This window comes from Corvus brachyrhynchos, unplaced genomic scaffold (genome assembly GCF_000691975.1).
Source record: "Corvus brachyrhynchos isolate BGI_N302 unplaced genomic scaffold, ASM69197v1 scaffold26, whole genome shotgun sequence".
NCBI lineage: Eukaryota > Metazoa > Chordata > Aves > Passeriformes > Corvidae > Corvus > Corvus brachyrhynchos.
The window spans coordinates 10188302-10213052 of record NW_008239324.1 but is presented as its reverse complement, the minus strand read 5'-3'; the positions used below and the strand labels follow the sequence as shown (position 1 = coordinate 10213052).

The 24751-nt window shown below is 38.9% G+C and overlaps 1 protein-coding gene across 1 annotated transcript in view; it reads left to right on the top strand.

Moving 5' to 3' along the window:
• The window catches only part of NKD1 (naked cuticle homolog 1), a 43897-nt gene extending 28544 nt beyond the window's left edge, over positions 1-15353 (top strand). The window contains exons 5-8 of the mRNA XM_017740827.1: positions 8152-8299; positions 9312-9396; positions 13168-13298; positions 14044-15353. Coding sequence (XP_017596316.1) covers positions 8152-8299; positions 9312-9396; positions 13168-13298; positions 14044-14618 — 939 coding nt within the window. The 3' untranslated portion in view covers positions 14619-15353. The remainder of the gene's footprint in view (positions 1-8151; positions 8300-9311; positions 9397-13167; positions 13299-14043) is intronic.
• The last annotated feature ends 9398 nt before the right edge of the window (positions 15354-24751 follow it).

The following is a 24751-nucleotide window of genomic DNA, read 5'->3' as shown; positions in this document are numbered from 1 at the left end:
TTCTCTCCTATAAACAATCCCACCAGTAGTTCACTGTTTTCAGATGTACTGTACCATTTTTTAAGCTGGTTGTTGTTTAATACCTGAGATTAGCCTTTAAAAAATAGTACTGGCATTTGAGGAGGAAAAATATCTGAAACAACTGAACAGCTAAACACATTGTCAAAATAAACCCCTGCAAATGTATATTGTTCTGGCTTCTCTGCTGCTTTTCAGAGTTAAGCTAACTAAATAGCAAGGTTGCTTGCTGACGTTCTTTCCAATAGTACTAACTATACTTTTCTATTGTTTTCATGAATATTGGGCTGATCTCTGCCTTTTCCCTCCAAGTATAAATAACACTGATGATGTTCTCTGGAGGACCATAAAGAATGGCTGTTAAATCATACCTGTGTGTATTTTTTATCATCAGGATGTCTTCAAGTCACATTTCATGTGCAAATGAGAAGCCAAATAAGAGGATGTATAGATTAGGATATAGTCTTTTTTGAGAACTATTTCTGCCTGAATTGAATAACACTTCTTCTAGAAGAATGTCTTTTACTTGGGATTTACTGCCGTGTGCTGTCATTGATTTTTGTGATGTGTGTTTACTGGCTCCCATGCCTTTAGATAATCAACTGAAAATCAAAGGCTTTTTCTCACTTAGATCTAATGCTGGTGCCTGTGACAATTGCTAAAAACTGACTGAAAGCAATAGGGCAAATACTGAAAGTGTAGTGGCCTTAGACACCAACTGAGGGCAGATTTTTTTCCTGTAAGCCTGAAGCAAATTTCTTTTGACATTGCCAAATGTGGTGGTTGTTCAGGGTTTTTAACATGTATTTGAACATCATTACAAGGTTATTTTTATTGTCGCTACTCTGATAGTGCGTTGAATAGTGAAGTGAAATCTGTGCCACTCATGCACGAGAACAAGCAGATGAAAAGTTGCTGGCCAAGTCCAGAGTTTCAAATAGGGATAAGATAGAGGGAGGGAGGGCAAGAAAAGGAGGGGTGAGGTGAGGAAGTAGTGTTGTATTTGTTAATGTTTGTGGAATAGAGACTAGAAGAATGAAATAACTTGCTTGAAGTCTCACAAGAACCTAGTGGCATATTGAACCCAGGTCTTTCAAGACCCAAGGCTAAGTCTTCATTACAAGATTATCATGACTCTCAAAAATAGGGGAAAAACATGCTAACCCCAAACCCACACACATGGGTGTCTTTTACATTCAGGCATGGAATTCCCATTAATGTCAGTGGGAGTTCCATGTGCTGAACATAATGAGAATATGCTTTCAAGTGTGTATACAATAATTATTTGTGATTATGTGGTACACCAAAGAGCTTAATTTGACTGTACTTTGAGAATATGTTACAGCCAAATTCTATCTCTCCCTGCTACAAGAGCAGACTACAGCTTAACTGAAACCAAATCTGTGCAGGGATTGAATATTATACTACTCTGAGGTCTGGAGGTTGCTACATTCAGGCTTGAACCTGTGCCAAAAAAAATTCTTTCAACCAAGGGACCAAATAGTTTGATAATTTTCAGCTCTTTACATGTGACCAAAGATAGAAACAAGCAGTATGCATCATTGCAAATCTTCCCATTTATGTCACACACTTCTTCTGCAAACTGTTCCAGGACCATTTGTATAAGCCATCTTCTTGGTTATCTTCTGTTGAATCCAGGTGCAATTTATGATGGTTTTTTTGAGCAAGAATGACTATCAATAGCAGCTCATAGATAATCCTGGCCACAAAAGAGGAATTTTAGTCTCTTAATATGACATAGAAATTCTTGTTCTCCTGGCCCCTGGGAGCTGGGTAGACAAAGTGTGCCTGATACTGTCCTTTGCTAAGCAACTCTGCTCCTGTTCCAGCAAATGACTTAACGAGGGGGAACATTAAACATTTGAATAGTTTCAATTAAAATGAATAAGAGACATGTTTTCAGTTAAAAGTATGTGAAGTACATTGCTGGATCAGGGACAGAATGGGCAGTCTGAGGAAGAGGCTGATCTGTACCAGTGCCCTTTAGTGAGCTGATGAAAATGCATTCAGAAACAGTCAGCTTTTCTTAACAAAGGTCCAGCATTCTGGTGAGAAAAGCTTAATATGAACCTTTTCTCCTTCTTGGAAAATTTCCCTTTAATGTCTCCTGGATTTATAGCTGGATTTAACAGAGAGATGAAATTTTTTAAGTTAAGTTTTTTTACCTGTAGACCTGGAGGTGCCTTACAAAAAGAAGTCAGTAGTATTATTCTTGCTTTTCACCACGTTGTAAAAGTGAGACACCGGAAAAGAAGTGGCATGCCCACCCACATCCATTTCATTTGATTCAAAATCATTGTGTTTAAAACATTATACCTCATGTCCAGAGAGTTTCCACAGGAATCCACGGTGTTAAATTAAGTTTGTAAGACACACAGGTGGGGAGGAATTTTACTAATGGACTGAATGGGTTTTTTTCATTCAAATGTTTAAAAATTGTAAATAAGCTGTGTATTTAGTTGATACAACTTCCCTTGGGTTTTACAGAATGACAGATCATCGCAAAAGCATTCAAATTCCATCTTAGTGAAATTTCTTCTGGATCTTAACAACATCTTCAGAACTTAATGCTGCTTTGATTTCCTCCTAGAATCTGTATGACTTATTCTGTAGTCCTTATAATTAGAAATTCATATCTAGTCAGGCTTCTTGAAGAGATACACCCATTATGAGAGCATAAATATTGGGATGGCAAATTATAAATTAGCATTACTGCATGTTACTAAACTTCTGCTTTTTCTGTCATAAGGATGTCTGGTTTTCCGTCCTTTTTGGTTTAGTGAGAGATAACTTCTCCTGTTCTAATGTGTGTATTACAAAACTTGGCTAATAATGTTTCCCTTCATTCCATAAGCCATAAGAGGACAATTCATTATGTACAGCAGGCCTTTTTAGAGCTGACAGCTGCGCTGTAATTATCTTCACACGAATATTTGTAATTGGACTTGAAACTTGGATAATTGAACTAATGTGTTTTGATCCATGAGGTTTTATATTGATCTCTCTGAATGTAATTATACTTCATAAACACAAGCTTGGTTTTTGGTTTTTTTTTATCATTGCTTCCTTGTAAAATTGAGTTTCTTTGCTGAGTGGCTGCACAGGAATAAGCACACAAGAAAGTTCCTTGTCAGGACAAAAAAAAAAAAAAGGGGACTTTCTTCTAGAGTAGCTTTTGAGCAGATAGCAAGTGAAGCTCCTTTCACGTTCCAAATAAGAATGATTCAAAAATGTATGTGATCAAACAGAGCTGATGTTGCAATAAAAACATCCTGCTGTATGTAGAAATCAGACTACAAACAAAGTACAAATGAGACATTTGTATTTATCTTTTTCCAAGGGAAAGGTAATGAACTGATATTGATGTTTCTCTTCATGCATTTTTAATGCTAAAAATGTTCTTTGTGTCTTACATTAAATACCCAATTTTTCCTCTTATGTTTCCTTTGTGACTTGTTCTTTCCCTTTTTAGATTTTTTTACTCCTGTGCTCTGATGAATAAAAAGGTTTGAGGTTATATCTGCATTCAGAACTCAGTCATTGACTTCTGGAAGGATATTGGCTTTTTTGGGGCAACCATTTATCCACCTGACCCTTATCTTGAAATTTGTTGGTTTTCACTGTGTTTGTCAGCATTGTACTAACTCAGGACATAGAACAATTAAACCAATGGATAGAGGAGCAGTGCCTATCTGTGGCCATAATTTCAGCCATTAGAAATGGTGGCTTCATGTCAGATAGAAATATTAAGAGAAAATATAACTTTCTCTTTTGGTTTTAAGGGGGGGTCGAAGAATTCTCTCTCAGGCAAGCTACAAAGACTCAAACTGAATCTTTTCTTTCAGTGTTATTAAACTCTTGGTTTTGGGGGTGTTTTGTGGTTTGTTTTTTTTATTTGAGGGAGGCTAGTAGTTTAGCATTTTTTGGGGGTTGTTTGTTGGTTGGAGTTTTTTAGGTACAAATATCCCATTCTGTTAAATTAATTCTAATGGAAAAGCCTATTAGTGGCTTCTACAAAAATCTCTAATTTGCTAACTAGTCTTGGGATGATAAGCTATGCTAATAGCTTATTAACTGGGAAAAATAAGGTCATCCCTGTACCACTAATATTCCTTAAAAATAGAAAATAGTACCTGGATAAGGACTTTCTTGGTCTCACATAAGTTCTGGAAGGAATGAGGAATACTTCAGTGCTCTCGTTCTTTTTTCAGACCCATTGGTTTCTCTGAATGTTCTAAATTACTGTTAATCTCCTACTGGAGATCCAAAAAAGTATTCTGCAGATACATGTGTGAGTGCAGCATACATGTGTGGGCTTAACTGTTTGCTTTTTAATATTTTGAATGGAAATATCTCTGGCAATCTATTAAATTTTCTATTCTTAATATACTTTGTTGCCTTGGCTGCTTGATAAAAAAGGATGGGGTTTTCACCCTGGAAAAACCAACCGTGGTGTTCAATAAGCAAAAGATAAATCTGGGTATGGCATGTGCTGGCTGTTTGGATACTACTCAACGAGCATTTGTTTTCCTCTCTGTGGAAATATATCTTAGTTTCAGTTTTTGTACTTGATTAAACTAGAGATTCCAGCAGAATTCTGCATTCCAGAAGCCCCTCAGAAGTTAGTCATGCAGCATACTTCCCCTCTAAATATAATCCATTTGCTATAAAGGAGAGAAATATTTTTGTTTGTTTGTTCTTGTTTCCCTTTACCCATTTAAGATAGTAGTCTAAAACTCCACTTTCTGTGGGGGAGGTGCAAGCAGTCTAAATCAAAACAGTTGCAAAATCACATGACTTTCAAAACTCATAATTCATTGTGCGGAAAAGTTCGGTTCTTTCGTAGGTGGGCTCTGAGTCATGTTGGTTGATGTATCAGACAAGAGGAACATTTAACTAGGTTTAGTTCTTGATCTTTGATGCTAAATTTCTTTAGCATGGTGACATGCAGAAGCTGGTGTGTAGAAGGTAAAGCTGTCTCAATGGATGCAGGCAATGTTCAGTGGGACAGCTTTCAAGAGAAATGTCTGCTGGCAGGCTACGGGAAAATAAAAATACTTTTGGGGGTAAATATACATGTAACTATAAAATATAGAGTGTGGAACATATCTTAATGGTCTATTGCTACCAATTTGACAAGAAACCATTACCGTATTAGCTGCCAAAACAGGGCTGTGAGAAGGCGGTTTTAGTCACAGTTCAAACCTTTTTGACAAAGACCATTCCCTGTAGATCAGCACCTCAGAAATTCATATGTTGTAATTGTGAAGCAACAGGAGGCTCAAGCTGCCTTGTAGCTAGTACCTACTCAGCCAGGACTGGTGCATGAGACAGAACGACCCAAGCAGCCTTGTTTGACCAAATCAGAGCTGTCAATTTGCTGAAATTGCCAACCCCAAATTAGGACCACAAGTAAATGAATCCTATAATAAAAATGTTGTTGTCAGTATTTAAAAGATCAGCATAAGCACTAAATGGTTGCTCATGGCTATCCCTAACCTCGATCTTGGTATGCATCCAGTGTGACGACCACGTTCCTCCAGTGCCAGAATGCAGAGCTGTTCAGAGCACCATGGAGGAGGCTGCCTGTTAAGCACATAACAAAATGCAAAGGCAGCAGTGTGTAAGTCCACAAGGGTCCTGAGTCCTCTGTGCAGTCATTTCACAGCCTGGGTATTAATTTGGGTCGGGCCTGTTTGGCTGAGAGATATAACTTGTTCTGCTGTGATATGCATGTGCACATATTTGTGACTTGCCAAGTATGTGTCACACAAATGCCACATTTGGCCTTCCCTGACAGCCTTTGGGAGTACTTTTTGAACTGCTGAGTCAAGCAGCTTGTTGAGAAAGACCCTCACAGAACACAAGGTGCAGATTGTCAGCCAGTTAGCAAGTTAGACCTCAACCCTGAAAAAAAATCATGTAAAAGGACAGTGGGGGATTTTTTATCTTTGGTTATTGAAGCTGAAATAGACTAGATGTTCGAACATCTGGCTTTACAAATATCTGGCATAGCTGAAAAAAGGAAGAAGGGCAGATTATTGTGAATGAAAAAGTTGATAATAACCTCTTGATAGCAGCCTTGTGTGGAAAGATGACATGTTGGCTAACCAACATATCCAGGAATGTATGGGAAAAGCTCCATTTACCCAAGTGCTGAGTGTATGGAGCCCAGTTAGGGATAAATACTGTGCTTAAGTATTCTGCTGAAGGAGAAGGTTTGGCTTATCAAAGTATAGGATTATAGCACAATGCTCCTAGAACATGACTTATGAAGGGTGTATAAAACAACGGATATGGCTTTTTGTCTGTTTATGTGCTTGCTTGGATTTGTCCTCTTAGAGGAAATGAAAATCCAGCTTTTCAAGCTGACTGCTGGATGTGGCTCTGTCTATTTAGAGGTCTGGTTATGTTTCAAATTAGGGAGGAAGTGTGAGAAGGGAGATGTGTTAAAGAGCTGTGAGGTGTCCGCCAGATTGACACAGCATTCTGACCCACACTCAAGCTTTAGATGGTGATTGTCAAGAGCATGGAAAGCAGCTACTGACATGGTGGTTATATCCCATATAGACTCCTGCAGCCATGAGAGAAAAAATATCAGTGGAAAAATAATCGAGACACTGCAAATTCTGCTGTCTTTTTATGACTATATTGTCTTGAACTTACAAGTCTGGAGAAATTCCCTTGAGTACAGAAAAGTTAGAGAGGTTACATGTTAAGATAAAGTCTGGACCCCCTAGGATTTAGTTATTCTTTCTTCCTATTGAGCTGAAAAATCATCTACTGTAATATCATCAGTCCTGGCCATAAGGTCAGTATTTCCCTAAATTCTGTGTGAGTAGAAATTAGTATTTCTGTGTCATCTTTAAAGCTGGTTCCATAATGAGGACTGTGTGGTGTGTTGATAAGTATTGGGCCCCATTAGGGCATACTGAACTTTGAGCTGCCCTTGTTACAGGTGTGACCCCTGAGCAAGGGAAAAGTTGTAGAGGTTTTGAATTTTTATAGACCTGACTCTTAATCCTGAGAACCAGTTATACTTAGCAAAAGATGATTTCGATATTTCCTTTGTGCTTGCAGGCATCTGGAAAGAGCTTAGATACTAGGATAGATCAAGGAAAAGGAAGGCCAGCATGGAGAAATTCTCAGATATGCATTCAATGGGCTCTTTACAGCCTACAATGATCAGAATGCTTTGGCCTTAGGTTGGTGCCCAAGATCAGTTGGGTAAAATCCCTTTGAGGAAGAGCTGTGAGCCAAGAGATCCTCTTTTCATCCTGGCAATTTAAGGTAGTACCCTGTTTGAGCCTGGCAGGATTAAATCAGCCTGAGAGACCTTTGAGTATCACCAGCTACTAAACAGTGTTCCTCCTGTTTGAAACGATTGGCTTGTTAAAATTGTCTGCTGTTCTTTCCAATATAGGCAGACATGTAAGCCTTTGTTCACATCCCGTTGCCTTCAAAGAGATCTGTGAAGAAGGTTCTGTAATAGACTGGATAATATTTTCAGTTAAAAATGTGTGTTTAGAACTGGTTGAATTTTACAAAATAAGCTAGACCCCAAAACACAGATGGTAGGGTGACATTCAGACAGACATCATTGGTTTCCAAACCTGAGGTTTACAGTTCTGCCACTTCTCCTACTGGTTTTCCTCTAGATAATCAACCATTTAATTATCCCAAGGAAAAAAAACAAACAAACCAAAAAAAACCCCCAAACAAATAGGAAGACTGTAATGTCCAAGATTTTCTTCAATTGCTGTATTTCTTTTGGCCATGTGAACTCAATTTTTAGTGGAGTATGAATGATTATCCCTGGGTTCTGTGTAAATCAAAGAAAAGAAAGAACACCATTTTGCTGAATCAGAGCTTGGGAAACCTGAATATCTTTGTGGTGTTGTTAGTGTTTTGGTCTGCTTTGCCCCAATTCATAATTCCTCTTGGTGAAGATTGTAACGCTCTGTGCAAGTTGAACTCTTCTAAATTCAGTGACTTCTGAGGATACATCAGCATTTAATAGTCCCAAGTCCAAAACAATTGTAAGCATCAAAGCTGAAGGTTTCATGCCATTTTCACAGTACTGTGTTCTTTTGTGTTTCAATCCAACTCTAGGATATTACCAGCTTGCTTCATACCATCTATGAGGTAGTTGATGCATCAGTAAACCATTCTCCTAGTTCCAGCAAAACTCTGCGAGTGAAACTTACTGTGGCACCAGATGGCAGCCAGAAGAAAAAGAGTATCTTGTTGAATCATACTGGTAAGGATGTGCAATCAGCCATTGGAAAAAGTACAGAAAACTCCCAGAGTCCCTTGAAAACCCATCTCTATATTTTGTTAATACAAATACATATATACTTAAAGGCAAAAAATTATGTGGGTATATTAAACCCCATGAACCTGCTTTATGATCTTGGTTGTAAAATTACCTGCCCTCTTTCAGTGTCTCATTAGCAAATGAGGGTTCCCTCTCCTGATGGATTGCTTCTTTTGGAAGCAGCAATAGCCCACATGTTGTGTAATTGTCTTTATGCACTGCAAGGCAGATCTAAGGCCTTTTTGACCACTTTGTCTCTGCTGATACTACAGCTCTTGGTTTGTGTGGAAGCAGGTGTAGGGGTATAAAATGTTTCTTGCCAGTGCATAGCTACCGCTGCTGCTGGGTAAAAATAAACAATTAAGCATAAGCAAACTCGAAGAATCTATGCATAAAAATTGCACGTTTTTCTGTGCTGGCAGAGTCTGCCATTATAAAATGCTCATACCATGATGGCTTATCCAACTTATCTTCACTGTAATGATAGTTGTATCAGAATAATTACTTCAGTAGATAGAGTAGTACTAAATTGAAATACTTAAAAGTATTTAAAATAATACTTCAGTAGAAAACATAGGCATCAGGTCTAAAAGGACAGCCTGGTTACCTCAGTTTTAATAAAACACTCACTCCCTCAAGAGCAGACACAAGCAAATTCCCACTGCTGGGAAGCTACATGATGCATTAGTACAGCAGTGAATTGCCAGCTACTGAGCCTGTCAGTGTGAGTGTGGCTCCACTTGGGCTGCCACATGGAGTGCAGCCTAACCCTACAGTCGAGGTTACATCTGACTACAATCTGTCATGCGGGCAAAAGCACATTTGAGAAGGTTCCATGAAATGATACATCCCATCCTGATCTACTGACACCAACAAACGTATTTGCAATGTAGATTGTTACTTATGCTGATCAGCAAGGGCAGTAATGTGACAATAATGTGCTTTCTCTTGGCAGATTTGCAGAGTGCCAGGCACAGAGCTGAAAACAAAGCTAATGAAGAAGCAAGAAGCTCTGAGAAGAAGCAGAGGGCTTCTCTCAGGTAAGGGGAATTGAGCCCTGACTCCTAGCAGCCACTGGGTAGCTCTGAGGAAACCTCAACCACTGATTTCTTTCTTGCCTGTTTTATTTTTAAAAATTATTTTAAAATACAGGAATTACAGGAGTTTTCATTGTGGACTTATGAGCAGATTCCATAGCTGGATATATACATTAAAACAAAAAAAAAAAACCAAAAAAGAAAAAAATCCTGACATTTTCTTCTTCTATGAGCTCTTTGGAGGATCTGAATTGTCTTTTTAGATGCTGTCTGCAGATAAGGGAGGTTAATAGCACAGCCTTTTGGCTAAAAGTGTCCTAAAACCTTTTCATCTCCTTAGTGGCCAGCTCCTGTCTTTCTCTATCCTCCTTCCAGCCCATCTTTTTCACTCATCAACTCAAACAGTGCCAAGCTTTATATGGTCTAACTTGGTTACCAGCTCATAACCTGACCAGAGTGCTAACAGGTCATCTTCATGTATATTTGGTATACTTTAACATTTTATGTTTCATACTAAGGCAGAGGGAAGTGTTTGCTGAAATGTTACAGTAATGACATTGACTCATTAGTTGTGTTTGTTTCTTCAGCTGCAAATTTAAAAAAGAAAAAAACAACAAACTTTTGGCTTCCCTTGGATTTAGAGATATTTGTCTGAATACATAACAAATTTATCAGGACAAGGAGCATTCAGTCTTATTAAAACTGACAAGAGAACAGCACCTCCCTTTTTTGGATGGAGAAAAAATGCTAGTGAGTTATCCCAGTGAGCAAATCCCAGTACAGTCAAATTTCAGATTAAAAGAAGAATAAAATTAGTATTAATCTTGTGTCAGCAACTCTGTACAAAATCTTCTATGAACTGAAGAATACTCTGTGGTTTTACTTGCTGGCCTAGATGTGGTGTGCAGATTCCCTCTGCCCATTAGCAAAGTTTTGCCCTGTGTGAATTCAATAGACTGTTTTTGTTTGATAATCTAGTGCAAAAATCCCCTTTCAGTTTGAAGTCCCCCTCTTATCCACCTTAAAGTCCAGGCTCTGCAAATGTAGTGTTTTTATGAACAGCATGCACTTCCAGTTAAATCCACAGTCATAGAAGCATCAAATGTTGGGACAAAATATTTATCCTTCTCCTCCCTTTGGTGAGTGACTTCATAGAACAAATCTGTATCTTGAGCTGAGTAGATCAGCATCAGTTTTTGTTGCATCCCACTAAAAAATGTAGACAGGATGAAGAGAGTGCTGTTCACACTGTGTGTTTCAGGGATGTTCGTGCACTCTGGCCAAGCTGACAGCCCTCAGGAAAGCTCAGATCAGAATCTCGTGATATTAATGCAGTTGCTTTCCCTTTGAAAGCAGCAATGAGGACTTGTGAGAAGTGCACACATCTCACATGTTCAGTCACTTAGGAATTCTAGGCAAGATGTGATTCGTATTCAAGATAAAATGGATAGAAATGTTTTTATCCTGAAGGCTGGGAGATAGATGGGTTAGATTTTTCATTTGCTGGAAGCTACAGGCAGGAGTTTTCACCTGTAGGGCTAATATGAGTATCAAGATAAGTAGCTAGATTCATGGCTAGATAGCCTGGTTCTCCCTGGCTGACTTAAGCCCTGTGTTCTCAGTGAGTGAGGCTTTCAGGAGATGTCCCTGCATTTTTCTGCCCTGTGCTCTGTCACTGCTCTACTCCCCTTTCCTGCTATATTGCTGTGTGCTTCGTGCCATCAGGATGACACATCAGCCTGGGAATTTTAGAAAGGACTTCCATACACTCCACAAACACTTCAGCAGATGCCATTTTTATTAAAACCAAAACTAAACCAAGCCCAAACCCAGTAACAACACTGTATTTTTACACAGTCCTTGAGGCATGGTTGATGCCTGCCTCTGTCTTCCCATGTGTTTGCAGGATAGCATTGTGGGGCTGGATGCCAGACACTTCAGTTCTCAGAAGTACTTGAAGTTCTCTTTGACAGTGGAGCACATCTCTCATCAGTGTATAATTGCTTCACTGTGTATATTTGCATGAATATTGTTGAACGTCATCTTGCATGTAAGAAAGTTATTAGAATGTAGGGCTGTGGCAGTACTGGCATCATTTTTGTTCTCAGTCTTGATGAGAGATTGAATTTATTACAGTAACAAAATAACAGGTTCCCTGTTAACTTCATTTCCAACAGACAGTGCTCTATACAGTGTTGCTTAATTGTGTTGGATTAAATTCAATGATATTTCTTCCTGGGTTAACTGTGCATTGTCTCCAGCACATGTGTGCAAGTCCCAGTGGTTTCTGAAGGTGATTCATGCCTGGCAACTGCAGTTAGGCAAGTTCTAGCCCTAGAGATCTTTTATGTTGACATGCTAAAGTGTAACAACCTGTAAAGGTGTGTCTGAGATAGGAAAGGTACTGAGCGGGCAAGGTATCCAAAAAATAAAGACTATCTGGACATTCCCTTTTTTTTTTTTTTTTTTTTTTTTTTTTTTTTTTTTTTTTTTTGAGTACCCCATGTCACTTCTGGAGTTCAAAGCTGACTCAGAGTCTTTAAACCTTACCTGCTTTCCAGACAAACTCTCCTCCATTCAGGAGACTCTACCTCTATCAAAGTAGAGCAAAAATGATCTTCCAGGTAGGTCAAGTCTTGTGACTTTTGTCAGAGGAACTTCAGACCTGTGTCTGACAGAGACACAAGGGGACTCAGTTCTGTAATGTCCCTGAACAGTACAAGCTAGACCAGGAAAGCCATTTGTGCCAAAGCTCGATGGGATCAGCAGCCTCTGGAAACTTGGAAATGTGTTAATAGACTAAAAGCAGAGTATTGGGCACCATACAGTACAGATCCCATATTTAGCAACTGGTGTAGCATACAAGGCCAAATTCTGGTGTTAAGTTGACATCAGTGCACTTGCACAGAGAAATAGAAAAGCCAATCTCGTGGTCTTGGAGACTGAACTGACTGAATGTCAGGCAGCAACTTAGTCAAGAGTTTTCTGCTTATCCTGCTTGTTATATTGAAAATATTGTTCCTATTTGCAGACTTCCATTTAAATTGCTGAATTAAATTGTTTGGCATTTTGGGCTACAATACTGTAAACTTCTGCCTGAATTTTTTCTGCCTCATAAATGAATGGTATTTCAGATATTTATTCTCAGGAAATAGTTCTGCTATAAATAAAATTGCAAAGCTGAGCAGGAAAAGGAGTTGAGATTCTAAAGCCAGCATCTGATCTGACCTTATTAATTATATTTTGGAAAGCAGCAGTTACCTCTGATTTTCCTACCAACACCTTCTCTTCCCAGGCTCTCTCTAGTTACTACACCTGTGCTGTTGCCTGTCTGTCTGAAGCAGGAACACATGAACATTTATCTGGATTACCCCAGCACTTCCCCACAGTGGTGGGAATGGTCGTGAATCAAACAGCAGATTTTCTTTGGCATGTCCAAATTGGAGAATCAGTTGAATGATTTGGCCCTAAGACAGAAAGTTATAAATGCTAGAAGTGGTTTTATTTGCTTTTGCACGTGTGATGCAATTTGAAAGCCTCCTTTGCTTTATAACATTATGGTTGATTTATGTGATGAGAAGGAACAGTCAGTTCAGGCCTATCGACTTAGCAAATCTGGTCATCCAGAATTTCAAGCATTTGTTGTTTCTTTGTGAGCAGCTCCTGTCACTTCAAAGGGTCCATTAGTTGTTGGTTTGCAGATGGTGATAACAACTTTAAAGAAGTTGTGCTGAATTGTAATTTTGCTTCCTGCTTTTTTTTTCCTGCTGACAGATACCACCAGAGTGAGAACAATCCGGAGCAAAGTGGGTGCTATCGTCATTGTGTTGATGAGAACATTGAAAGGAGAAACCACTATTTGGATCTTGCAGGAATAGAGAACTACACATCAAAGTTTGGGCCAGGTAATTTATGTTGTAACATCATAATCTTTTCTTTCTTCAGTTTCACGTTCCGTATCAGGGACAGTGAATTGTGAAGCTGTGTGATTTGCGTGTAGTGACTTAGGAATAGGACTGTGAGTACTGCAAGATAATTACTGGTGAAGGTGGCATCACAACAGAGTGGCTAATGTGCTGCAAGGCTGCTTTGATGTACTTGTTTGTGTAGCTAAACTTGGAGCTGAGCCTAGGAGAACAATCTTTACATCTAAATTATTAAGTTTAGTCTACGGGTGAGGCAAGGACTGACTTTTGGATGTTGGAGCTTGTTCCCAAGATGATACCAGCATATATTTTATACTCACTACTGACCCAAAAATAGGAGAATGTGTGTTCGTACCTGGAATTTTGGATTCAGTCCCTAAATTAAAGAGATTTGGATTTCCTTCATTTCCCTGCCCTCTGCCAGGATTTTACTATTCCCCTCACAGTTAATTTGATGACCAAGAGTTGGGAACATAAAGATTTTTATACATACACACACATGCTCACACATGCACACATTCACTCTTCTCTAGGTATGTATTCATATTTGTGTGTGTATTATTTACTGGCCAGAATTATTAAATGTAATTAAACTAGACAGCTATAATTGCATTCACTTCCTTAGGAAAAATTTGTTCTGCCGATAATGCTATCCCTGCCAACTGCATGCTACTAATTAAAACTTTGAAATACTAGATGACTAACTCAGCTCGTTATTTCCTAGGATCTCCTCCAGCAGCTCAAAAACATGACCCACCAGGCAGAATTGTGAATCAAACTAGATCCCGTTCTCATGAGCCTGAAACCTTCCATGTTCACCATAGGAAATCTCAAGTGGTGGATCCAAACCACATCAATCTGGCTGAAAGTTCATATGCCAAGATTGCAGAAATCCAACAGAGGCTCCGGAACCAGGACTCAAACAAGCACTTTGTGAGGTCTCCCAAAGCCCAGGGTAAAAATGTCGCCCCTGTGCATCCTGGAAGGGCAGTTAGAAATAAACCTTTTCAAGGGGTGTCCTTGCCCATGGCTTCCCCAAGTGCACGGGTGGGCCAGAACCTCCCGTACCTTCCCTTGCAATCCCAACAGATCCACAAGAAGCATAAGCAGAGGGCAAAGGAGAATCACCAAATGTGCAAAACCTTCCAGTCTCCAGGGACAGTTGTTGAAAAGGAACATGTGAGAGACCTGCCCACAGTCATTTTATATGAAGGCCAAGTGGGACAAATGATACAAAGACATGAGCACCACCACCACCACGAGCACCACCACCACTACCACCACTTCTACCAGACATAGAAGAGATCCCACCAACATCCTCCAAGAATCATCCCAAATGAAGGAAATGAGTTCTTGTGATACCAGAACTAAGGCATTACTATGATTAATATGATCATTACTCCATTAATATTCAGCTAGCATATATTTTAGAGGTTATATGGAACTCTTGAAACTCACCCTATTTATATGTTGTGGAACCGCATAGCTTACTCAAACACCTTGTGGATTTTTTTTTTTTTAAGTGGCTTGTAAAACAGCAAACAGCCATAGCTTTTTGAGCTGTGATTTAATACAGGTCGTCAACGCACTTCTGTAAAAGTACTACTTCCATTGTACTCAGAAAGATACTTCAAACAGTCTTGCAGACATCTAGCTTTCCACTCTGCTGTACGTCGGCTGATCGCACACAAGCCTTTCATCAGGGGAGCAATGTTCGAAGGGTTGGACTCCAGAGATACTCAGATAATGGAAAATACAAACAGCTGCTACCTCTAGTATTATTCAGATTTTATTTTCTTTTTATTGATTGTAATGTGCTACAGGGGGGAAATTTAATATACTGTGTTCATGTAGCCTGTTTGTGTTCACATCCTTTCAAATCATCTTAATTACAAGGAAATATTAGCTAAACTTGTCAACAGGGCTATGTTTGTACAACATACACTTTATTTTCTTGGAGATTCTTCACTGACAAAAGTACAGTCTGTTATATACTGGGTAATATTTAAATATACTTCTTTTATTTTTGGTTTTTCTCTTGCTTATTCTCCACTCTGTTTGGGGTAACCATTTGAAAAGAGGAGGATGTGAAATGGGGTTTTCCAAAGCATCACTAGATTTTAGTGCTTGGGCCATAACTATCATTCATGGGGGTTTGAGAAGGAGAGGGGTTCATGGTATATAAAATATAAATATAAATATATATATATAAATATGCGCACTCTCAGGTACATTTTGTTGTGTTTTAGAAATCTGTGGTTTGAATATTAACATTATATTTGTTTTTTCCACAACAGTGATTTTTTAGAAACATATGCCATGGCATTTTCTTGGTGCCTCTGATTTAAATTCCCAAGCACCTATCAATTTGTGCTTCTCCTATTTTAGAGACGTGTATAAAAAATATCATTCACAATCATTCTGGATTCTTCTACTTTTTCCATGTCAAAGGGCTTCCATTCCATGAAGGAGAATCAGACCACACTCGAAAGAAAAAAAAAAATAGGAAAAAGGAAAAAAAAAAAAAAAAAAAAAAAAAAAAAAGGGTTAGTACATTCACGTTTTGCTTTCTGTGGAGCCCAGATTTATAATAGATTCAGTTGGGGTTTGTACAGATCACCATTTTGCAGGTAGAAAGTGACTGGAAAACACCTACATTTCTTTTGGAACATGAAAGTAGAGAACTCCTACATCAAAACATAAATGTTCTATAAATGTATTTGCTTTTGGTTTTAATTATTTTTAATGTTGTGGTATTTTGTCAATAGTATATATTGTAAAATGTAACTATCCGATGTTGTTATAAGCCCTTTATGATTAGGGTATTTTTTGTTTTCTGACTAGAGTTTGATCAGTCCAAAATGGGGTATTACCTTACTGCTGACCAGTTTTAGAGGGATATTGTCCTTTCTAAGAACACAGAGACATCACCTTGTAAAGAACAGTGGGAAGCCTTGCCTTCTTGTGGAATTGGAATAGAATCACTGCTTAATGGTAATTAGGTCCATCTCTTGTCTCCCTGGATCAGCAGATGTTTAGACTTATTGTCCCCTTTAAAAAATCTGGTTTATTATATTTTACTTTTTTTAGCTGTCAACAGCGTGTTCTGTAAAATCTAACAAAATGTTTTTAAAATGTGTTTGATCTGTGTGACAACTATACTGTTCTGTTTATTTTAAAATTCCTAAAGTCCAAAAATATTTATATGCAGAATTTTCTGTGTTGAAAATATGAAAAGGCCACGAATTTGGTTAGTTACCACTGAGTTGTTCTAGTCTAAGCCTTTTTTGCTGCTTGTGTATCATTCTTTTTCAATGTATATATAATTATGGACTGCAAAAAAAAAAAAGGCATTTATATGTCTAGTAGAAGGAATAAGCTTATTTATATTATAGTGTTAAAAAAGTCTGATGTATTCAAGTGACATTATACCGCATGCAAACACACAGTGTACATTCCATCTAAGTAGGGATGCCATGCTATTTGTTTTGAAGAAGTAATTAAAGCTGTTCTCTTTTCAGTGGAGCATATGCCAGAAAGACTGAGAGGTGGAAATTGTTCTTAGTCAATTTTTTTTAATGCAGATTGTTGCTGAAAACCAGAAAACATTCTGGAAAACTCAAGTGCTTTCAGAACTGTGGGATTTTCCAAGAAAGGGCAGCAAAGGGGTAAAAATGCTCCTTCACCCAAAGGTATTTTGCTGGAAAAGAAAACAGCACCACTACCAAAATCCCATCTGACTGAGAAGTGTGCAGTACTGGCTGTGCCAGGTGAACTCTGACATGGAACATGACTGACCATTGGTTACAGCTGGGCATTGATTTGTTTTGGCTTATTATATTTGGACATTCAAAAGACAGATTCTGCCTTGCTCAGAGTCTGTGAAACACGTTTTAATAACATGGCATCCCCTTACAAAAACTTTACACCAGCCATGTATGAATATACAGTATCTAAATACTGTGTTGCAGTTGTGTTATGTGCATTATAAGTGTGAATAACATGTAGCACAGTTTCTTTTCACAGAACCTTAAATTTCCGTATCTTTTAAATATGTTTGCTTTTCAGTATTTTGTATAGTAAATATAGATGGTTTTGACTAAATGCTTTATTTATTTAACAGCAAAAACTGTGCCAAGAGAACCCCCTGTTAATTAAAGTTTTACTAGTTCAGAAAGTACATTTCTTTCTTCTTCTTGTGGATTTCAGGGGCCTATTGCAATTGCTGTCAGTGCTTGCAGATCCCACTGATGAAAGAGCTTGCATTAACATTTTTGGGAACAGGATCAGGAAATTACGTATGGACTGGGTATGCTTTGGTCTAATATTTAAGCTATCAAGTTTAAAAGGTAAATTTCTTGTCCCCTGCTGTTGGACCTGTGTTGAGTAACTGATATTTCATCTTGCTATTAACTCTGAAAATTTTCCTTAAAAAAAAATTGTTTTAAGTTCTTCAAAACTGTAGCTGAATCAAAATTTGAAAGAGTTTAGTTTCTGGTTAAACAAAACATTTTATTCCCAAAGAAAAAATATCAAAGTTGAGTATATTGTTAATATTGAAAAGTAAAATGGAGTGGTATTAAGTAAGTTCAGATGAAAACTCCAAACTTTTCACTTACTTTTTCTGTTTTTACACAAGGAAGTTCAGCAAAATGAAGTCAATCCTGAAGTTTGCACTATTTGCTGAAAAAATTCAATTGAAAAATATTCCTCATTTCTACCAGCTGCAATGCTGGGGAGGACAGTTTTTTGAAAAGAAGGATTGCTAAGCTCTTCTCACAACTTCATGACCACAATACAAAACAACCTAAGCTAAGGCTGTGAAGTAAAATTTCTGTCCCAGTGAAATCTCTGGCAAGACTGCCAGGTTCCCACTGGCTGCAGGGTGCCTATAATTTCATTCCAGGAAGGTGGGTTTGAAGTCTACATAATGTGCAGCCAGTAACTTCAGTATTTATTTTTTCTGCATCTTACTGCTGATGGGTTTGCTAATAGTAAATGGAAGTTTTGCTGTAAGAGAGCAAGCTGGTAAATTAATTAAGATTAGCAGAAAATACTGTCTTTATACTGTCATTGGAGGACCTCAAGGCACTTCCAAATGTCTTTGAAACATCCACGTGTCATTTAGTCATTGTTAGACATGGAGACCCAGTTCTGCCTGTGGGTGATGAGGTACAGATTCTCCTGGCATATTGGCAGACCAGCCTCTTGAGGCCCTACCAAATTAGAAAGCAAAATATGTGACCTCTGTTATGATCTTTCTACTCTAGTCATCATGAGCATAGAACAGCAATGTTAAGCTGGAGAAGTACTTTAAAGATGTGTGTGTGTATATACATGTGTGTGTGTGAGTGTGTCCTCTGGCAGAAGTTAGTGAGTGGAACAAGATGGATTCTGGCAGAGGTGATTTTTTCTAAGATGAGCATGGTGTATTGCTGACAGTCCACAAGCTGCCACATAAACACACAGCTCTGATGAATGCATACTGTTCTCCATATGTCATCGTGTACCTCAATAATTGAATGACAGATTTCATTTGTATTCCAATTAACAGGAAAGTTGGGCCCCTTTGGGCCTAGATTATACTTGAGAAAAATTCATCATGCTAGAAAGTTTGCAAAAACATTCACCATAATTTTTGCCTGGAGTACAGGCAAGAATGTTCATGTTTGGAAACATGTCAGCTAGTCAAGTCTCACCTTTAATTATCTTGATGCAATTCATCAAGATCTAAAAATACGTTTTCAAACATGACTTATTCATAGCTTTGCTGGGAACCAAGTCTTATTCAACATCCTATTAGATGTCAGACTTCTTTGGTTTTGTTTTTTTTTTTTTAATATACCAGCAGAAACATGTTTGAAAATCCATGAACTAAAAATTGAACTTAATGTGTTTTCTAAATAGCTTCTGGAAGAAGATTTCTTTTCTAATGCACTTAACAGCAAAACCAGCCTCTATTTATGACATAGTAATGTATTTTGTTTGCATATTTGAACAGATGTTGAGTTGATTGGATTTGGAAGGGTCTGGTTTGGGATTTCTTTGTTCTGTGCACATTTAAAATGTGCTCAAAGTGGTCTAAAAGGAACAGATATAGAAAAGCAAATAACTTTATATTGAAATTATTCAATCTGCATTGAAATGTGTCTTATTTGAAGCTTGAATTACAGTTATTAAATAATGAGGTTTTCAATGATGCTTTAATTTACTTTTACATTTCTATATATTTCTAGGTAATTCAATCCTAAATGAGCTAAAATGATAGGAATCACACGGATGAAGTCTTCTGATTTCTTTGTTTTAAACTAGCAGGATTTAAGGACTATTCAGGCAGATTACTGTGAGGGTTAGAGCTGTGTAGAAAGACTGGCAAGGGAAGGATGGAAAGATTTGAGAAGTGTAGGGATAGCATAGAACTGTCCAACAGAGGGGCTGGGGGAGACACACCAGAGGCAGGAAAATGCTGTATGGAGAAGTTTTTATTCATAATACTTTTGTGAATCTCTTATGGTACATTTTCTGCTCATAAAACAGCAACACTAGTTTGTAGAATGCTTTTCACTGGGAAAACTTGAAAGACTTTCTATAAGAGGTGAATCTCCAGCGTGCGGGGGGAGGCACGAGGCAGGAAAGTTGCAGATACTCACTGGGGCTATGGCAGAATAAGGAAGGATCCCCATTTTCCTAAGTCCCTGTCCAAGCTGAGGAAAACGTTTTTGGAAGCAGAGGTGTTTCTACAGATGTTTTGAGTATTTCTTAGAACACATTTTGAATAGTGACATCAGTTCTTTTTCTCTTTGATTACAAACACACCTAAGTTGGTCAAATGTTACCCAAAACTTCAGTATCTGTCTTGATTTTTCAGAACACTAAACACTAACTATGCCTGTGAAATCTACTGACACAAAGGATAATCTTTATACCACAAGGAATGGCAGACTGGGCCTGTTGGTTGCCTCATCAGGCTGGTAATCTGGGGGGTCTGAGTGTAGGAAGTTCCAGAAGTTTTTTTAAGAGTGTTGAAGACATAAGGGGCTTCATAAATTTGGCAGTGGGCAAACATTAACAATATCAGGCATACTGGTAATGATGTGAATTGTGCTTTCTGGTTTTTAGGACATGTCTGTGAGGTGGGGTGTGTGTCTTCCTTTGAGTGCCTAGTCCACAGAGACAAAGCTGCCTGTAATTACTACTGGCTGGGAGATGTACTCCTTTGGTGTTGTATTTTGTGGATGAAGATATGGGGTTCAGATCCTTCTGGTGCTGAGTGCTTATTCTTGCACTTAATGCTTCCCATTCTGTTCTATTCATGAAGTACAGCATGCTGCGGCTTTGAAAATTTTCCAATAAAACACCTAACAAACTGGGCCAAATTTGTTTTCAGCTTCATAAATGGAAGCAGAAGAGCACCGTGCAGGTCTTGGAATTTGGACCTTACAAATGCAGTTTGCTATGAGTCATCATTTTTTCTTGTACTAATTTCAGATATTTGATAAGCTCTTTTTATGGTTTACAAGTTTAAAAAGACAAATAAAACTTTGTAGATTAAAACATTGGTTTGGAGGTTGTATTTTTCTGTTCTCAGTGACGATCTGTGAATAGCCTTTTTCTGTGGGCTTCAGCTTAAACCTACAAAGTGACTTTGGAGTGGGTGTTTATAGTTCTTTGCTTGCTTGTTCACAGGGTAAGGCTGTTGATAGATGAATAAAGTCCCACTTGAGGTTGTTAACAACCATGACTGGTAATGCTAGTTCAACTAAGATAAACACTGAAATGCTATGGCAATTAGCATTAAGGTCTCAGTTGGCCAGTGCTGATTTTCAAACCATAGATACAGTGCTCTATAGATACCCATGGCGGGGAGGTCTGGAGCTATTCTCATCCCATGGCTGGGAGGTCTGGGGCTGTTCTCATCCCTGCTCCGAGTGCTGGGGCACTCCTGAGGTGTGTGCACACAGCATCTGCATATTCAATGTGCCAGTAGGAAGCAGGAGTACAAAAACTGTAATGTTTCAGTCCAAAGCAATTAACCCTCTCACCCTGCAAGGAATGGAGGGGAGGAAAAGCTCAATTAACGGGACTCGGAGTTTCCAGTAAGTGCAAAAGTATGAAGGGAAGCAATAAGGCAGCACTGTGGGCCTCACATTCCTCTGGTCTCTTTACAGCCTTTTCAGGGAATAGTTTTTACTTTTCATGTCTATAATCACAACTTGCTGTTTGAGTGTGTCATCTGCTAGGGCCACAACCCTCAACGGGTCTGAGCATGTCACTTCCATAGGTTTCACTGGGAATTTTGTGCAGCTTTACTGGATCAACAGAAGTACTTCAATTTATACTCTTGTGGACTCAGGGCCCTGGGACACTCATAGCTTGCAGTGGTTAGGGACCGGTTTTTATTAGAACTTTCCTGGTCTAATAAGTGGATGCTAAAATCAATTAATTTAAAGATTACAATCTTGATATCTTAAAAGTCTGAAACACAGAGTCACTTTAGCTGGTAACTATGAATTAAAGGAGCAAGTTGTGTTTTCAGGAGCAGGGCAAGACTTTCATTCCTTTCTCTGCTAAAAACATCATCACTTCAACCTCTTTCATTGTAATTAAATCAGGAATTCGGCATTCACAGGATATTATGTGTCTGCTGATCTTTCTAACAATAGTTAATGAAGTTTGTTTTACTTGGAGCCTTTGTTCCTTTGGATATTGCTTCTGTAGCCCATGACTGCAAAGGAAATCCACTGAACAGCAGATCTGACTATGAGCGTCCTGCGTGCCCTGTTACTCATCTCCCCAGGGATGTGCAGGATGGAGTCACTCCAAAGGAATGGTCCAAAATTTCTGCTTCCCAGCACACAAGAGGTATGTTCATTATGTCTGTAACACCAACAGGGAAAACTGAGGAGCCACAGTCATTGAGACAAGTAACTGTTCCTTGTCCTCAAGAGGGGTGTCAGTGTCTCACAGTGTCTGATCACCCCCCTCAACCCCAGTACTGGGTTTCTTTGGCAGCTCTGGCACATGTGACAAGCAGGTGCAGTAAGGCCTTAGATTCCAGAATACTCTTCCATCCCTTTAGTCAGTTTGGAAAGATGTCACCCTGAAAAGAACTTGAACAAGACAATTTTTTGCTGTTGACTTTCTGTTGTGCCCTTTCATGGGTTTAAAATCCACTTATCTGAAAGTGTGCAGTTACATTTTGTCCTTTTTCATCATTTAAATGCATCTTCTTGATCTGAAGAAATAAAAGCAATTTAAAAAATTAGAGATTTTGTTTTCATATGTGCTGCCAAGTCTGATACTGCAAAGTAAGTGCTGAATTGGCACAAGCAGTTTGAGAGAGCCAGCAGATTTAGGAAGGGAGAAGATAAACCTTATTATGTTTCTTTGCCAAAGGAGAAAAGAAACGATATTGACTTAAATGTGGGAAATTTAAAAGGGGCCATATGTTCTCACTTTGTGCTTTGTTTCTAATAGATAGACAGAAATCTTTGAAGTGTGGATTGGCACAGTAGGGTGCATGCTTCTGTAGAGAAAAGATGCTAAATGGGGAGGATGTGAGGGGGCACATGAAACTCTATTAGCCATGCAACAGCAAAGAGAGAAAGGCAAATCCAATGATAATGTACATCTGTTTCAGGGAATTTATAAGCTTTGAACATTTTTTATGTGCAGATAAGTGGATCCTTTTCTTACCATAACTTAGAACTTCAAAGCAGATTGTGTGGATAATGCAAATTGCTGAAATATGAGATTTTCCTACAAAGAGGTTTCCAAAAAAGAAAAAAAAAAAGAATTAAGGCTAATTGATGCCACAGTCTTTTATGTACAGTGTAAAAACTCTACAAAAATTGATTTTTATGAACTAAGAAATTGATGAAAAAATATTGAAGTCTGCTGTTTGCATTCAGGGACTGTAGTTTGAAACTGAGTTTCTGTGAATTAAACATTTGTCTCTGATATCACTACAGCAATATTGTAACATAAATTAAGATATGTAGCCAAGCTGTAATTGTATCAAAGTCTGCCATGTCGTAGGAATGTAAAACTCATGAGTGCGGTGTGATATACAGCACCTCACTGTCAAGGTAGTGAAGCAGGGATTTCTAGAATATGAGAAAAAAATTACTACAAGAGACAAAAACTAGTGGGGGGAAGCAGGAGGTGGAGGATACTGATATGGTTAAGCCTCGGGAGTAGATGAATGTATAACTTCTTAACTGCTCAGAAAAATGAGTTGCTCTCTGAGCTGGGAGGTTACAGCCAGGCTTGGGGATGCCGGCTGCATTCCAGCTGGGAGATATGAATGTCCCAGCTGAAAGGCCAAGGCTGTGACACCCTGGGCAAGAAATTACATCAGCCAAGGGATTTTGAAGACCTTCATTTATTAGATGTAGTGCATAGGGGCATTCCCTTCCTTCCTGGGCAGACTCGGACTATAAAGCCAGCTTTGTCCTCCTTCCTGTACTGTAAATAGGGGTGCACGAAGCTTAACCTGATGCTGAACACAGAGGCAACCAGGAGTGGGAGCTCACGCCTCATTCCTGAGTCGTTCCCCAATTTTGGCTTCATTGGCCAGCAGGGCATCTTCAGTAGATATTCCTGCATTTTAGTATGAATGAACCATGACAACCACAGTCCTGGAGTATTTCTTTTTTATTCCTAAATCCTTGCACAGTCTTGGTCACTGTCTGTCATGGCAGACCATGGGGAAAGTGCCAGGTCTCGATATCCTGAAATAATCTATATCCCTTCATACTTCATGTCCAGGGCTTGTTCTTCTGCCACAAATCCATCTTGGCTGAGGTGGGAAGCAGAACCAGCTCTGTCCTGTCACCTCATGCAGACAGTGACTCAAAAATTCTTCCCCCTCACCCCAGCAGGTAAGATTGCCCTGAAAAGGGTTCATTTTTTTATTTTTTTCAGCATTTTGGCTCTGAAGAGTGGCCCTGTGATGGGATGAGCACTCTGAGACTGTGGGATTCCTCTCCATCCCTGGCCATGTGGGAAAACTCCCATGAGGTAATGAAACAATTTACCTCATGATTTTGGGCCAAAATGTTCTGTTTTAGGCAATCAGCAAGGGCTGGCAGAGGGTTAAACTTGAGTCAATCCCACCTTTTCTATTTCCAAGAGTACCCCAACAGCAGGGAAAGGGCAGTAGGCAGCAATGCTGAAAAGAACAGCTGTATGCCATCAGACTAAAGATAGAAACATGAAGCATGTGGGCTAATTAAGTTCCCAAGTGGCAGTGTACAAAGTGTACAGACCAAACAGAACAGTGCCTTCTGCTTGTTTTGATCAACTCTGTTTCTATCACTTTGATGAAAATAACCGCTTGATTTGTCGCTGGCTGTGGCTGCCAAGGGATCCCTCACACCCCGGGCTCTGCTGGTGCCACCCTCGTGGCAGCCATCCCATAACCAGGAGTG